General features: G+C 39.4%; 2 protein-coding genes across 4 annotated transcripts in view; one reads left to right on the top strand and one right to left on the bottom strand.

Moving 5' to 3' along the window:
• The window catches only part of CDC20B (cell division cycle 20B), a 62494-nt gene that overhangs the window by 6442 nt on the left and 40370 nt on the right, over positions 1-15682 (top strand). The gene's annotated exons all lie outside the window — the stretch shown is intronic.
• On the bottom strand, positions 2200-7362 carry GPX8 (glutathione peroxidase 8 (putative)). 2 transcript variants are annotated; one of them, XM_020897128.2, is made up of 3 exons: positions 7117-7362; positions 6210-6471; positions 2200-2797 (listed from the first exon to the last, which is right to left on the bottom strand). In XM_020897128.2, the coding sequence occupies exons 1-3, from the start codon at positions 7318-7320 to the stop codon at positions 2634-2636; spliced, it is 630 nt and encodes a 209-aa protein (XP_020752787.1). In that variant the 5' UTR covers positions 7321-7362; the 3' UTR covers positions 2200-2633. The 2 variants fall into 2 exon arrangements, with proteins under 2 accessions (XP_020752787.1, XP_020752788.1); XM_020897129.2 differs by lacking the exon at positions 6210-6471 and having other exon boundaries at positions 2646-2797.

The following is a 15682-nucleotide window of genomic DNA, read 5'->3' as shown; positions in this document are numbered from 1 at the left end:
TCAACAATAGGTTAGTACTGATTCCTGATCACTTGACACACCTTGGTAATTTGGAAGGGGCTTTTTGTTCAGTTTGACCACCCCCCCCCATACTCAATTCACAGGTGAGAAAGCTGAAAAATAGTGGCTTGATTGAAGGCCCTGCTGCTGGTGAGAGGGAGAAGCAGGCTTGCTTACACACTGACTGCCATTCTTTAGGTGCTCCTGCAGATCCCCTTGACCTGAGGGGAACCACACTTCACCCCTACCTGAGAGCTTACTAAATCCATTTAGAGCTGGGGGTTGGACATATATGTTGAAGCAGAAGGTATTCCAGGATATATTTGGTTTAAGAACTTTTAAGCGCTGTAGCAGAATTGTATACTCAGGTGGGCATTGCTGATTTCATCATGAAAAAGAATCTTCACTTTCACTCATCAGGTCAGAACTGGAGAGTCAATTCAGTTATTTAGATTTGGTTTTCCTTCTTAGCCAAATTTTACATGACTTTTTTCACATTGTTTTGCCCCCACTATTACTTTTTTTTCTCCCCCACCCCACTATTCCTGTTTAATTCCTTTATGAAATGAAGATATATTTATGGGGCAAAGGTTGCTTTGTTAGTAATTAGAAGGCTGACAAAACATAAAGATCAGGACTTTGGGAGAAAAAATATGTTGTGATTCTCAACAGACTCAGTGATTTCTGATGTTTCTCATGTAATTACACTCACTCCCTTTTTTTACATTAATCGTTTTGACTGTTTGGAGTTGATTCTTATTATAGTCATGGGAATGATGTACCATTGAATTCTTTCCAAATGGCTAATCTAGTTTGACCAGATTAGCAACCAAAATTAACCTGTAAGGAATTAACCAAAACCTGTAAGGAATTAACCAAAATTAACCTGAAGGAATCAAGCTGAATAATCATATACTTATGGCTTTTTTCTTACATTTGGAATTTTCACTCAGAAATACAGACTGACTCAAGTGTTAATATTTTAATGGTGGAATTTGAGTTGCTTCTGGAAAATAAGAAATACTGAAAATGATCAAGGCTTTTTCAAATGTTATGTCATTTATATTGACATTAAATGATAATGTCATTAATAAACAACTGTGCAGAGTACATCATGAGAAACACTGGGCTGGATGAAGCACAAGCTGGAATCAAGATTGCCGGGAGAAATATCAATAACCTCAGACATGCAGATGACACCACCCTTATGGCAGAAAGTGAAGAAGAACTAAAGAGCCTCTTGACGAAAGTGAAAGAGGAGAGTAAAAAAGCTGGCTTAAAACTCAACATTCAGAAAACTAAGATCATGGCATCTGGTCCCATCACTTCATAGCAAATAGATGGGGAAACAGTGGAAACAGTGGCTGACTTTATCTTTTTGGGCTCCAAACTCACTGCACATGGTGACTGCAGCTGTGAAATTAAAAGACGCTTGCTCCTTGGAGGAAAAGTTATGACCAACATAGACAGCATATTAAAAAGTGGAGACATTACTTTGCAAACAAAGGTCCGTCTAGTGAAAGCTATGGTTTTTCCAGTAACGTATGGATGTGAGAGTTGGACTAAAAAGAAAGCTGAGCACCGAAGAATTATGTTTTTGAATGGTGGTGTTGGAGAAGACTCTTGGGAGTCCCTTGGACTGCAAGGAGATCCAACCAGTCCATCCTAAGGAAATCAGTCCTGAATATTCATTGGAAGGGCTGATGCTGAAGCTGAAACTCCAATACTTTGGCCACCTGATGCGATGAACTGACTCATTGGAAAAGACCCTGATGCTGGGAAAGATTGAAGGTGAGAGGATGAAGGGATGACAGAGGATGAGGTGGTTGGATGGCATCACCGACTCGATGGACATGAGTTTGAGTAAACTCCGGGAATTGGTGACGGACAGGGAGGCCTGGCATGCTGCGGTCCATGGAGTTGCAAAGTCTCGGACACAACTGAGTGACTGAACTGAACTGAACTGATCTGGCTGGATTAGAGAAGGAAATGGCAACCAACTCCAGTATTCTTGTCTGAAAAATCCCATGGACAGAGGAGCCTAGTGGGCTACAGTTCATGGGGTAGCAAAGAGTCAGACATGACCAAGCGACTAAATGACGTTCATCTGGCTGGATATAGTAAAACATACCATGATCCTGTACTTAACAAACAAAATTCTGTATGTGAAACAAAAATACTTAAGGATTAGAATCTATGTATATTTCACATTTTCAATGTTTATTTTGCCTTTCATTACATAAAAATATCATTTACAGTTACTCTGGAAATGTCACACAGTATCTTGAGTTCAAACAATGGTCTAGTGTATTGACATTTCCATCAAGTACAATCCTAGAAAATGTCAAGTGAAACAATAGGATATTGAAGCACATTGGTATTCTGAATTATTTAGTGTGGTCAGATGAAGTATTTAATATATTTCATTTAGAGTCATTGGCTGCTGTTTATTTTTGCTTTAGGTAACATCTGTACTGTGGACATTCATTACTACTCACTAACAAGATAACATAAAAGAAAAGTTATCCTTCAGTGCCATATTTAATTGTTAGAGTTAATTTAAAAGGGGACCAAATCCTCATGGAGACATTTTTGTATTCTGACTATTGCCATATAATGGTTCAATGGCATTTTCATAGATCCTCTTTCTTTTTTATAATCATTTGTCTAATCAGAGCTGCTATCTCAGGCCTGATGACTTCAATGGGTTCCTCTGGCCTCCAGGACTTCACAACTTGACCTTCAGGGTTGACCAGATACTTCCAAAAATTCCACCTTGGTTCCTTCTTTGAAGAATCTAAAATATAAGAATATATTTTCATGAGTAAAATTTTATTCTTTGTCAAGATTTTCATATTAGTATTTGCAAAAATTACAACTTTGGAATCAAGTTCTAGAATTGTCATCATTTCCGAAACCAAACTAAACACAAAGCAAAACACCCAAACAAACTCAAAGTCTGTGTAATCAGATGTCTGTATACTTGGTGACTTTACCAAAGATTGTACTGAACTAGAATCATGAAATGAAATCAACTAGATTTGTTGATCTGAACTGCTAAAAATTTACCTTGTCACTAGCTGAAACTTTCAGTTGCTCCACTTTTTTTTTTTAAGATAAAGTGATGCTCTATGGTCTTTGGTAACATGAATGTATGAATTGCTTTTCATAGTAAACGTATGTTTTTGATATTGTTACGTATTACATAGTAAGGAATGCTAAATAACTGTAGACATCCTTTTGATAAATCTTAATTTAGGTAAGAAATGTAAAACTTTTTTCTATTTATATCATACAGGATTTGTGTGCATTATTATTGACTAGTATGAGAAAAAAAATTGGCTTCCCTTGTGGCTCAGCCGGTGAAGAATCTGCCTGCAGTGTGGGAGACCTGGATTTGATCCCTGGGTTGGGAATATCCCCTGGAGAAGGGAAAGGCTACCCACTCCAGTATTTTGGCCTGGAGAATTCCCATGGGCTGTATAGTCCATGGAGTTGCAAAGAGTCGGACATGACTGAGCAACTTCACTTCATGAGAAAAATATAAATAATTATTATATGCCTAGGAATATATGCTTAGTGCTTTAAATGGATCCTCTCATTTAATCTGTATAGAAACCCTGAAAAGGTTGGCTATTATTATTATCCCCATTTTGCAGATGAGAAAAATGGAGGCCTAGACTCACGGTTGCGTAGCTAGTGAATGGTAGAGTCCGGATTGATATCTAGACCTTCCTATTAGAAGAGCTCATGCTCTTAAAATAGGGGACAAGGTAAAGCAAGTAGATATTAGGAGTAAGATGACAAGTTCATTTTTGTACGTGAGGGGATTCCAGTTATGTGGGACACCCCATCAGAGGAGGCTTTGGAGCTTAGGAGCTAGAGCTCACCCAGGGAAAGGGGACAGAGTGAGGAGAGCCCAGGTGGATGTGGCAGAATGCTGAGGATCAGTAGAGGTAAGGGTGGATGGAAAAAAGGAAGCTGGAGAGAAGAGAAGGAGCTGGAGTAGAAGTCATAGGCTGAGACCCACTGGGTTCAGGCGAGCTGTTGGAATGAGAGATCAAACACGGTGATCTAAGAAGGAAGCACAGACAGGGAGGCAGAGAAACCAAATGTCAGCTATTCTTTCAAAGAGGTTAGTGATGAGGTAGGTAGAAGGAACATACTGCTTAGAGTTTTTAGAGTTGGGGGATCCTTTGTTTATGCCGGGGAAAGAACCAATAAGGGAGCATAGGTTAAAAAAAAATAAAAGGTAGCCTAATGTTTACTTATGTGTGCTATACTTTGCATACTATGCCAAGCATGTACACTGATTATTTCATTATTAGGAGTATTGCTGATTAGCTCAAACATCATTGACTTGGTAGGAGCATCATATTAATTGGTTAAAGTTTTAAAATCATTCTGAAAAATAGACTTTTTCTATAATGGAAAATGTATTTTAAAAGATAACACTCATCAGAGCAGGGCTCTCTCTAGCCAGTATCTTTGTGTGAATTAGAAAAAGATACTCTTCTAGGTAGGAAGTCCCTAGGCACATACCTTTCATTTGCCTGGGTTTCAGCCCCCATGTGACTCCTATTCCTGTTCAGTGAACAACCTGCACACCTGTACAGAGCCATCTTGTTTGTGATCACTTGATCAGTTACTATCTATTTTGGCCAATTTTAAAAGATCTAATTTTCATTTAGCCATCATTTCATAGTCTTTGTCTTTGTAGCTTTATCTCACTTTAGGGAAACCTTAAATCACTGTTACCTTTTTGATTAGACGGGATAAGTGGAGTTTCTTTTTTAGTGACAAAGGGGAAGAACCTAGGAGCTATTGTGCTCAAGTATTTGACTGTTATAATTGAGAGGTGACTACACGGGCACATGGTCTGGCTTTTCTTCACCTCAGTGTATCCTGGAAATAAAAGGAATAAAGACCTGACTTTCGTTGTTATTGATGGTGTTAGGCATTATGCTGACTTTCCCTAGAAATTTGAATACAGTGATTTTGGAAGATTCTGCTTTCATACTTAAATATTATAGAATATCATTAGCCAGTTTGTTGGATTGGAAGATTGATTGCCTGGCTAAGGTCATGGTTTTAGCAAGATTCAAATTACCTGCTGTGGAAACGACTGAGGCAGTCATCCACATAAGTTAGATGAGAGGACATGAATGTCCTTTAGAATAGGGCCTGGCACAGTGGAAGCTCTGTAAGTACTTTATTTTTATTATTAACACACTTAAACCTCCAAACAATCTTAAGGGATAGATACTATTGATGTCATTTTACAAAGGAGGAAACAGACACAGAGAAGTTAAGTTACATGCCTGGAGTCACACAGCAAAGGTAACAGAGCAGGGATTTCAACCCAGGTATGCTGGGGCTAAAGCTTAGCTCTTAATCACAATACTGTACTACCTTTATGCTGAAAAAAATCCTTAAATAGACTTCCATAATTAGCTTAATTACAGAGGTAGCCTAACATTGCTGCTGCTGCTGCTAAGTCACATCAGTCGTGTCCGATTCTGTGCGACCCTACAGACGGCAGCCCACCAGGCTCCCCCGTCCCTGGGATTCTCCAGGCAAGAACACTGGAGTGGGTTGCCATTTCCTTCTCCAATGCAGGAAAGTGAAAAGTGAGAGTGAAGTCGCTCAGTCGTGTCTGACTCTTCGAGACCCCATGGACTGCAGCCTACCAGGCTCCTCCGTCCATGGGATTCTCCAGGCAAGAGTGCTGGAGTGGGTTGCCATTGCCTCCTCTGAGCCTAACACTACCCTCCTCCAAAAAAAATCAAGATGTATTATTTTGAGTTTTACCAAAAACCACCTGGCAAACTGAGATGTTATTCACCCTTGAGGATAATATCTCAGATAAGGCAACATAAAATTAACCAGAAAGATTAGTTTAACTAATAATGCTCAGCAATATTGATAAGAGATGTGTAGAGCTTAAACTACATTCTTTGGGAAAATAATAAGGAATAAAATACACTGTAGTAGATTTATTTTGCCATCCAAGAAGTTAAAACATTGATTTTAGGAAAGCATAACTTCTAGAAAGTTACAGAGGATGAGAATCTAGCTCTTTGATAGCTTTATAAAACTTTCCCACTAAGACATTTAAAATTAAGTAGGAAAGTATGGTCCTAGTACATTTGTTTTAAAAATGAAAGCAACTAAAAACATTAAATTGGTGAGGCAAGGTAGATATTTACCAACAAGAAATCTAAATGCAGGTTCTGCTTCAGATCCTAGAATCTTAATCTTGTGGAAGATGGGAAATGTTACTCCGAAGTTATTTCTTGCAAAAGATACTACGTCCTTGCTTGGGCGGGGCTCCGATTCTCCAAACTGATTGCATGGAAAAGCCAAGACGCTGAAGTGGAATGGTCCAAACTCCTTGTGCAGTTCCTGCAGTGCTAAGTAATTTCTGTCTGTGAGTTGGCAGTCACTAGCCACGTTTACAACTAGTGCAACCTCCCGGAAAAAGAAAAAAATCCAACCGGAAAGTAAAGCAAATAAAAGATTAAAAAAAAATTTTGCAAGTAGTTAAAACCCTAAACCATTTTGGAGGAATACAACCTTTGATAGATGGTTATTTCATATTTTTATGAAATTTATTCAATACAGTAGATGTCCCCAATTCTACTGAAAATCATAACCCGAATGCCTGAATTAAAACTCTGAAAGATCACAACCATTAATAAAGCCCTGCTGCTGCTAAGTCACTTCAGTCGTGTCCGACTCTAGGTACTCATGAAAGTTTTTTTAAAAATAAAACATAAAATATGATTAGCAGCTTTTTAATGCTGTTAGATTGTGGAGTTAATACTTTCATATTCACATTATATGGCATACTCCATAATCACGTTACTATTAGAATTTCCAAAACAATTTAAAGTATTAATCCAACACTTAAAACATTTTAAAGCAAATAGTTAAGATAATCAGTTATCAATTAATATATGAACCATGAGAGCACTGATGGCTAAAGTGATATACTGATAACATTTCTCTGAGGACTAAATTATAACATGAATATATAACAGTAAAAAATGGAATGTTAAAACAATAAGCAGAGAACATGGACAAACAATAGAAAAATCAGAAAGTGCAACTTACTTTGCCTTTAAACTTTTCCAGAGAAACCGCCCTTCCATTTGCATCTTTCACTTCAAAGGTATAAAAGCTGTTGATTTTAGGTTTTAGGAATTTGAGTTGTAGGAGGAATAGCATTACTGTGCACAGAACCATAGACAGCAAGACTGCAAATGCCTTTGCTTTGGGCCCTGAACATCTCAAAGGGTAGGCTGTGAGAGGCTCCATTTTGGATGATTCTAGGGCAAAGTCTCAGCAAGCTGGAATTCAAGGAGGAGCTGAAACTTGAAACCAGCTCGCTTAACGGAAAGTCAGGAAGGACAGACTAGCTCCTGTCACTGCTGGGGAATAGAAAGCTCCTTCTCAGAGATGGAGCAAACTCCTAAATGAAGTAAAAAGTTCTAAAAATATCAATGTATATACGATGTCAGTTGTAATTTTTGCTCGAAAAATGACATTTTTGGTAGCTCTTTCATATCTGCCCAGCAAAGAAAATATTTCACCAGAAGATGGTGCCCTTGTATCTTAAAAGCTGTAAAGTACTTCCAGCAGTTGGCTGAATGTAGCGGATTGGGTGTTTTAATACCCAGTAGTTCAGAGTTTCAATTAAATTGGTCTATTAGTATGTCACCTAATCGGTAGGAATTTAATATTTATATGTATATAAAGTCATATGGCTTAAGCATACTGTAAGTTCAAGGAATTTATAGTGGAAAGGGCAGTGAAATATCTGAAAAGGCTACTTGCTCAGACCTCATGCAGCTAAGGCAGTGCCAGGTGAATATAGTAAAAATAAACAGATGAAAAACACTGATGTCTTTAAAAAACCCTCCTCTATCATAAAACAAACTATAGTTCAGTGAGTTTTCAAATTTTTGGTTATGGTGCATAGTAAGAAATGCACTTTATGGTATAACTCAGTACACACACAGACAGGTGTACCTGAGAAGTTTTATTAAATGAGGTTTCCCCTTTGAACTGCAGCACATCCTGGTCTATTGTGGTTTGTTTGTTTGTTTTAAATTTTTTTTCTATTGTGTTTTTAAAACAGCCTGCTTTTGATTTCAAAATTATTTCAAGGTTCACCAATGGGCTGAAAACTCTAGATGGGGAAAAACTTAAGTCTATAATAAAGCAGGACTTTAATAATTAAATAAATGGTGGTGGTGGTGATTTAGTCACTAAGTCATGCCCAGCTCTTGTTACCCCATGGACTGTAGCCCACCAGGCTCCTCTGTCCATGGAATTTTTCAGGCAAGAGTACTGGAGTGGGTTGCCATTTCCTTCTCCAGGGGACCTTCCTGACCCAGGGGTCAAACCCAGGTCTCGGCTATTGCTGGTGGCCTCCTTCATTGCAGGCAGATTCTTAACCAACTGAGCTGCCAGGGAAGATATTTCTATACAAAAGGCAAACACTGCTCCCCCCAACTCCCTGCCCCCCCCCCCACCTTTCTCCTTGGGTGTATCATCTAGTTGTTTCATCTTTTGTCTTCATTTTTTTCTGTGGCTGCCACCTTCTATGGGAAGCCTAACTGTTGACAATTTTAGGAGCAAATAAGGAAAGGGAATTGAAGGCTGCATATCCTGAAAGCCATGGTTTCTTTAGCCATCTTTAAAAAATGCCCATCTTTAAAAAAGGACACATAGCAAGTTTTGAATGAAGTTGCTTTGTTCCACCAGGGCCTGACTGTTGATGTTGTGGTGAGTTTGCGGAAAGTGCATGGAATGATTTGAGAAGCTTCTGAGAGTCCCTTCCCATTGCTGTTAGATCTCTGGAGATTTAGAGGAACTGCTAAAGTGACTGCCAGCCCTGCTCCTGGGCTGTGTGTGTTTGGAGGCAGCTGAGCAATGCCCACAGCTGAGGCATATAAACCTTCAGAGACCATAAACCACTTCACTCCCACTCTTGGGCCCTGATAAGAATGGATACAAAAGAAAACTCATCTCTTGTAAATAAAATTTCTAGTAAAAACTAAAAATGTACACAAAAGGTATTCTGTCACTTAACTGTGATAATATTATTTTGGTGCTCTCTAGCTCAGTCATTGAAAAAGATAAAGCCCCTGTGTTTATATTGCATCTGAACACTGCTATCTGTAACTTAAATTCTCTGGTTTTCCTCCTCCAACTCGGGTCCTTGTCTGTAGCGCTGCCATCACCTGGGTGCTTGTTAGAAACAAAGCATTTCAGGTTTCATCCCAGCCTGTTTTGAATCAAGGTCTGCATTTTTACAAGATTCCCTCATGACTCAAGAGCACATTTAAGTCTGAGAAACTTTAGACCTTAATCTTTTTCTGGTTTACAGAGCAACAAGCTTCTTTCGTTTCCCTGTATCTTCCACACTAAACGTATTTCATGTCTGTGTCTACAGCAGCTACGTTAACTCCTCAGACTATTTAAGCAAATAGTTTTAAAATTTAATTCACAGAACCTGCTATAATTTGAAGCATGTAAATCCATCCCATTATAACTGTGCTTTGAGACAGGGGACAGAGGGAGAACTCTGGAAAGGGTCTTAACTGCCTATCTCCCAGGCAGGGCCCCAGAGGGTGATATAATTTTAATGAAGTCGTTATGACAGCTTCTAGTCCATTGTTTTCTAAGAATCTCCCATTGAGTGATCTGGAGCTGGAAGGACTGGAGAAGGCCAACATTATGCTGTATGAACTTGCAAGAAATTGCTGTAGAAGCCACCATGCTAGTTTTTACAACCAGAAATATAACAGTTGTGCAGACCTGATGTTTTACGTTAGTTTGACCAGAAAATTCACTTTATATGGAAATGACTTTGAAAGCTTAAGTAAGTCTCTTGTCACAGACAAAATCAGATCAGAGTAGGTTAATTTTATGATTCTTAAGGCTTGGGAGCATGATATATACATATATAGATATATATTTATGATATATAAGTATTCATAGAGGCCCATTAACCAAACATTCAAGACAACAATTTGGAGAATTCCCACCCTAGACAGTGGTAAACACAGATTTTGGATCTTAAAAATTTCTCCGTTTTTCATTTGGCAGTCTTTCTCTGTATATATTTGATTTCATCATCTGTTAGCTTTTTGGGGATCTGTCATCATTACTTACATGTTCTGTCCATACTGAGATCATCTTCAGATGATAGATAAATCCATATTTTAAATTTCTCTTCATAGGGGATCATATGTTAGAAAACCCACTGACCTTCTTTCAGAAGATCTAGGAAGGCTTCCAAAAGGGGGAGAAGAGATTGACGAGGTTGAAGGTCAAGGTTAAGGGAAGCTACTGGGCTAAGAATGGGCTAAAGCCAGCTGACTCAGTTAATTAATCAACTCAGGCACTGTGGAAGATACCATAAAGTGTAAGTGATGCAGGCAGCTTCACACAAGTATGAAATCAAGTTTGGACACAAAACACATGAAACAACTAGGGAATAATTATAAGGAAGCAAATAACCAAGTGCTAAAGAAATGACTTACGTTTGTAAGAGCTTTATACTACACATGATTCTAATAACATATTTGTAGAAAGAAATTTTTTATATTAATACATAAGTATGTATATGGTCATGTTAAAGGGAATCGTGTGTTATGTAAAGATCTTTACAGACCTTATGTAATAATTCTTTGAAATATGAAGAAGTTAATAGCTCCCTCATTATCACAGAACTAATAAGAGGGACAGCTAAAATTAGAATTTAGAACGTTCAACTTCATAAGCAAAATTATTGTAAAGACATTAAACTACTTTTTTTTGGTAATAGACAAAATATGCTTACTTAGGAGAAAACATGAAAGGTCAGACTGCTGGTGAATACGACAGTACTACCCCTCTGGTGAAGGGGTTTTATTCATCAGGAGACAATTTTATAAGAAGTCACTATAAGGGTCTGAAGAGGGGAGGGAGTGGAGAAGAACAACCAAAACCTTGGCCATGTGTACTGAAGTTCTTTGGAAGGGGTCAGAGTCTGCAGAGCAAGTCAAACAGAGAGACGATAATTTATTAAGGAAGGCAGCCTTGGTCAGGGACATAGAAAGGAAGGCATAGACGCTAAAGACACTCTGGAGCCCCTAGTGGCAGGTGTTGGCAAGACAGAATTAAGGATATCTGATCTTGACAGTCTTTGCTTGGGTAGTGCTGCTCGCTAGGACAAGGAGGCATAAGACGTTAAAGAAGAAGATAAACATTTTGGTCTTCATGATTAACTTGAAATAGTATTGAGGGCCTGAATTTGAAATGTCTTTTTGGACTGCTGTGTTTGGCTTGTGGTGGTGAGGATGGTGGTGGGGCAGACATTCAGAGGCTGAGAAAGGGTGGTTGGGGGGATATGTTGGAGAGCTGTTGGGCCATCTTTGTTACTTTTGTCTCTGCCACTGGGTTCTAGAAAGATCCTGACATCACCAGCATGTCTTTCCTTGAGATGTCTAAGTCTTCCCCACCCACTGAATATTTGTGTGTCAGATTATTTATCACTAGATATGTATTTGTTTCTGTTTTCCTAGTTGTTTCACTTTGTTACTTCCTGACCTTATTTTTAACCTCTCTATCCTATTTATTTTTTGGCCCTGGTGCCCTGCATTCCTCCCGATTTAGTGTCAATATGATGTGAACTCTAAAGGTAAACAAGCCACACTGATGTGCTTGGGCTATCAAGTCATTCATCCCTTTTCCCTTCTTTGTCTTGTTTTTCTTATCTTCCTCTTCCTCTCTATTAATAAATACTTGAGTCATTTAAAACTATGTGACAGGCATTTCCTCAGCAGGAGATAGATCCAGAAACAAAAGTTAAAAAACATTGAAGATGAAATACCACAGTCTACAGCAGTGTTTCTTAAGCTATAGTTATTTGCATACCATCTCTGATTTTTGCCCTGTTTGCATACCATTTGTTAATGACTTAATTTTTTTTTTGGTTCAAATCATCATTTATTTTACTCAAATTAATTTTCATAAGGGAAAACTTTCTATCAACATTGAAAAATTTAAAACATTAAAAAACACATTAAAACACATAACTCAAAAAAATGTTCATCTGTGCCCTTATAAACCACATGTCCTTCATGGAGGGGCTGCCTGAGAACTATATATTCAAAATGTAACCAGTGATTGAGTTCTAACTCTTTGAATGGCTGTTTGTGTGGGATACAAATTTGCCTCCTCCCATGCATCAGGGGTCAGTCCTAGTTTTGCGGGGTCAGTCCTAGTTTTGTCACATGAAGGCAATACAAAAATATGTTTTTTCTTTTATTTCACAAATTGCTTCCCTTTAAAGAAGACAGTTCCAGGACTTTTCCAATGCTGGGATGCGGGTTCGAACCCTGGTGGGGGAAACTAATTTCCTACCAGCTGTGTGGCACAACCGATAAAAAATAAAGAATACAGTTCCTTTTGGACCTTCTTTCCTCTGGACTAGATACCCCAGGTGCCTTCACCCCATTCTTGTGTCACTCTGTTACTGTGTTTTCCCTGATCTCCTATTATTGTGGTCTCTTTCCTCCAAATAAAATCAAGTTTTGAATCCTGGCTTGTCCATCTCCTTTTAAAAGAACAGTTCTGAGACTGGCCGCAGTTCTCCAGACGAGTTCTGACTCGTGCAGAGATAATAAGATTTTGCTTGCTTTTTTTCTTGGACGCTGTTTTTCCCTTAATAAGAGCTAAAATTGTACTCCTTAAACAAAGTAATGGCGTTATATTGTTGTCTCATATTCTGGAGGTGGTTGTCTAATACTGCCTGTCATTTTCACTTCTTATCAGTTCTTTCCCACGTTAGGCCTGTGCAGTGAAAACAATCTAAATGGGAAGATTTTTCACATATTCTTATTGAATGGAATTTTGCTGACTTTGGTCTTTGTCCCAGGCTTTATATTTTTAATATTTTAACTTTCTTCTCAACTTGGGAAAAATAATTTTGATAAATTCCCATTCAAACCACTAATAACAAATTGAACAGTGTTAGGCCAGGGACAACTCCCCTGTAGTATATTGCAGGGGGATTCATTCAGCCTTACATGGATCCAATAAGCCTTGTGCCTTCTGGACTGCTACTACTTATTTCTAGTGACTTAGTCCTCCTATTGGAAAACCATGAAAAACATTTGTCTATCTAAATTTGGGGGGCATTTTCTCATTTGTGATCATAGATCACTAATCAGTGTCCATTCTGGAAGTGTTGCCAGTGTTCTGAGGTTTCATTTATCTGGTCCCAGAGATTTGAACTTTTTTTTTTTTTTTTGAACTTATTTAAAATGCATAGATGAGTACTTACTGCTTAATTTATCTCACTCTCCAGTTTCTGCAGAATTGTTTATTATATGCTGTCCAATTTGAAAATCATTCTTAATGGAAAAGAAAGAAAGAAGATAGCTTATTTCCCTGCCTCTAGATTCTTTCTTAAATCCCTTGTGCCTTTTCAGGATTAATTGCCTCAGAGGAAAGAGATTCATTCATTTGTTCATGCACTCCTAGATGCCAGTAAATAATCCTGTAATCTGAGGCTAGTAAGAGAAAAGACAGAGTCTCTGGTCTTCAGGAACTGCTGATATAGTAGGAGGACATAAAAATAATCAGCAAAGTGAAATATGAGCCGTCTTAGTCTGTGTGGGCTGCTGTAACAAAACACCACAGACTGGGCAGCTTATAAACAATAGGATTTTATTTCTCACAGTTTTGGAGGCTAGAAGTCTGAGGTCAGGGTCCCACTGTGGCCAACTGAAGGCTGTCTGCTGGGCTGCAGACTTCTTGTTGTGCCCTCCCATGGTGGAAGGGGCTGAACAGCTCTGTGGGGCCTCTTTTATAAGGGCACTAGTCCCATTCTTTACCATCTGAGCTTCCCTGGTGGTTCAGATGGCAGAATCTGTCTCCAGTATAGGAGACCTGGGTTCAATCCCTGGGTTGGGAGGATCCCCTGGAGAAGGGTATGGCAACCCACTCCTGTATTCCTGCCTGGAAAATCCCATGGACAGAGGAGCCTGGTGGGCTACACCCCATGGAGTTGCAAAGAGTTGGACATGACTGAGCGACTAACGCTTTCACTTTGCCCTCGTGACCTATTTACTTCCCAAAGGCCCCACCTACTGACACCTACCTTTAGGGGTTAGGATTTCAATATGACTGTGTGGAGGAAGAGGGGAGAGACACCGACATTGAGACTACAGCATGAGAAGAGATGTTAAAAGCACAGGGACTGAAGACTGAGTGGCTTTGTGAGTTGAAACTGCAGGTTGCCCTGGTCGAGTATGAGGTTGTGCCCTGCATGCTGCAGAAGCCATCACGTTGCGTACAATTGCGGTGGCCTGAATCCTGGCTCTCCTACTTGTCAGCACTGTGTCTTTGCTCAAGTTATCTTGTTCAAGCCTATTAGCCTTCACTTTCCAACTCTGGAGAATGGGGGAAGTAATTGTACCTATCTCATTGTGTTGTGATGAAGTTTTAAAGAACAATCCTCTAATGCAATTATCTCAGTGCTTGGCACATACTGAGCACTCAATGAACACTGTTATTATTCATAAAATGTGGTTTGGCTCTATTGGAAGCACACACAGTGAGCCATGGAAGCACAAGGAGTGCTAAGTATTAGCTTCTAATGAGTGATGTAGTAAATTACCACAAATTCCGTGGTTTAAAACAGCACTCATGTATTCTCTGACAGTGATGGAGGCTAGAGGTCCAGAGTCAGTTTCACTGGCAGAAGCGGAGTCAGCAGGGCCTTGCTTCTTCCAGAGGCACTCGGAGAGGAGCTGTTCCTTGCCTCTTCCAGTTTCTGGTGAGCCAGCATTTCTTGATTGAGCAACACTTTAGCCTCTGCCTCTGTGGTCGCATTGCCTTCTCCTTCTCTGTGTGTGGTCAAGTCTCCCTCTGCCTCCTTCTAGAAGGAGGGGTGACCCACATAATCCAAGATGATCTTCCCATCTCAAGGTCCTGACCTTGATAAACACATCTGCAAAACCTCTTTGTCATAGGAGGGAACATTCAGAGGTTCTAGAGATTAGGACCCGCATATCTTAGGGGGCCACTATTGTATAAGGATTCTCTAGAGAAACAGAATCAATAGGATATATGACAGAGACATAGATATAGACATTGACATAGACACAGACACCAGTAGAGATACAGATAACAAGTTCATGAGGTTATGGAAGCTAAACCCCACAACCTTGTCATCTGCAAGCTGGAGAACCAGGAAAGCTGATGGTATGGTTCAGTGCAAGTCCACAGGCCTGAGAACTGGGGAACTGCAGTTGAGACTACTAAGTCAAGGAATCTGGAGGTCTAGGAACCAGGAGCTCTGATATCTGAGAGCAGGAAAAGATGGATATCTCAGTTCAAGAAGCAAGAGAATTTGCCCTTCCTTTATCTTTTTGCTCCATTTGGGCCCCTTGTGAATTGGATGGTGCCCATCCATTTTGGTGCGGGTGGATCTCGACTCAGTCTACTGAATCAACATTTTCGGGAAGGTGTTCTGGTTGATCCCAGCCACAAGGCTAGAAATTGCTCCTGCAGAGAACAGTTGAAAAGCATCCCAGATGGGGAAACTGTACGGTGAGAGTAACAGTGGACAAGTCAGAGAAACATGGCTCAGTGTCAGTGTGAAGTTTCTTAATCATTT

Source organism: Odocoileus virginianus, chromosome 14 (genome assembly GCF_023699985.2).
Source record: "Odocoileus virginianus isolate 20LAN1187 ecotype Illinois chromosome 14, Ovbor_1.2, whole genome shotgun sequence".
NCBI lineage: Eukaryota > Metazoa > Chordata > Mammalia > Artiodactyla > Cervidae > Odocoileus > Odocoileus virginianus.
The sequence above is the reverse complement of the archived record's forward strand: the minus strand, read 5'-3'. Positions and strand labels throughout refer to the sequence as shown.

Bases quoted from the DNA above. Each gene is read 5' to 3' on its own strand.
- GPX8 (XM_020897128.2), bottom strand. From the start codon at position 7,320: ATGGAGCCTCTCACAGCCTACCCTTTGAGATGTTCAGGGCCCAAAGCA. The intron at 6,472-7,116 runs GTAAGTTGCACT...TTTTTCCGGGAG, and splicing joins TGGAAAAGTTTAAAGGCAAA to GTTGCACTAGTTGTAAACGT. The intron at 2,798-6,209 runs GTAAATATCTAC...CTTATATTTTAG, and splicing joins TGCATTTAGATTTCTTGTTG to ATTCTTCAAAGAAGGAACCA.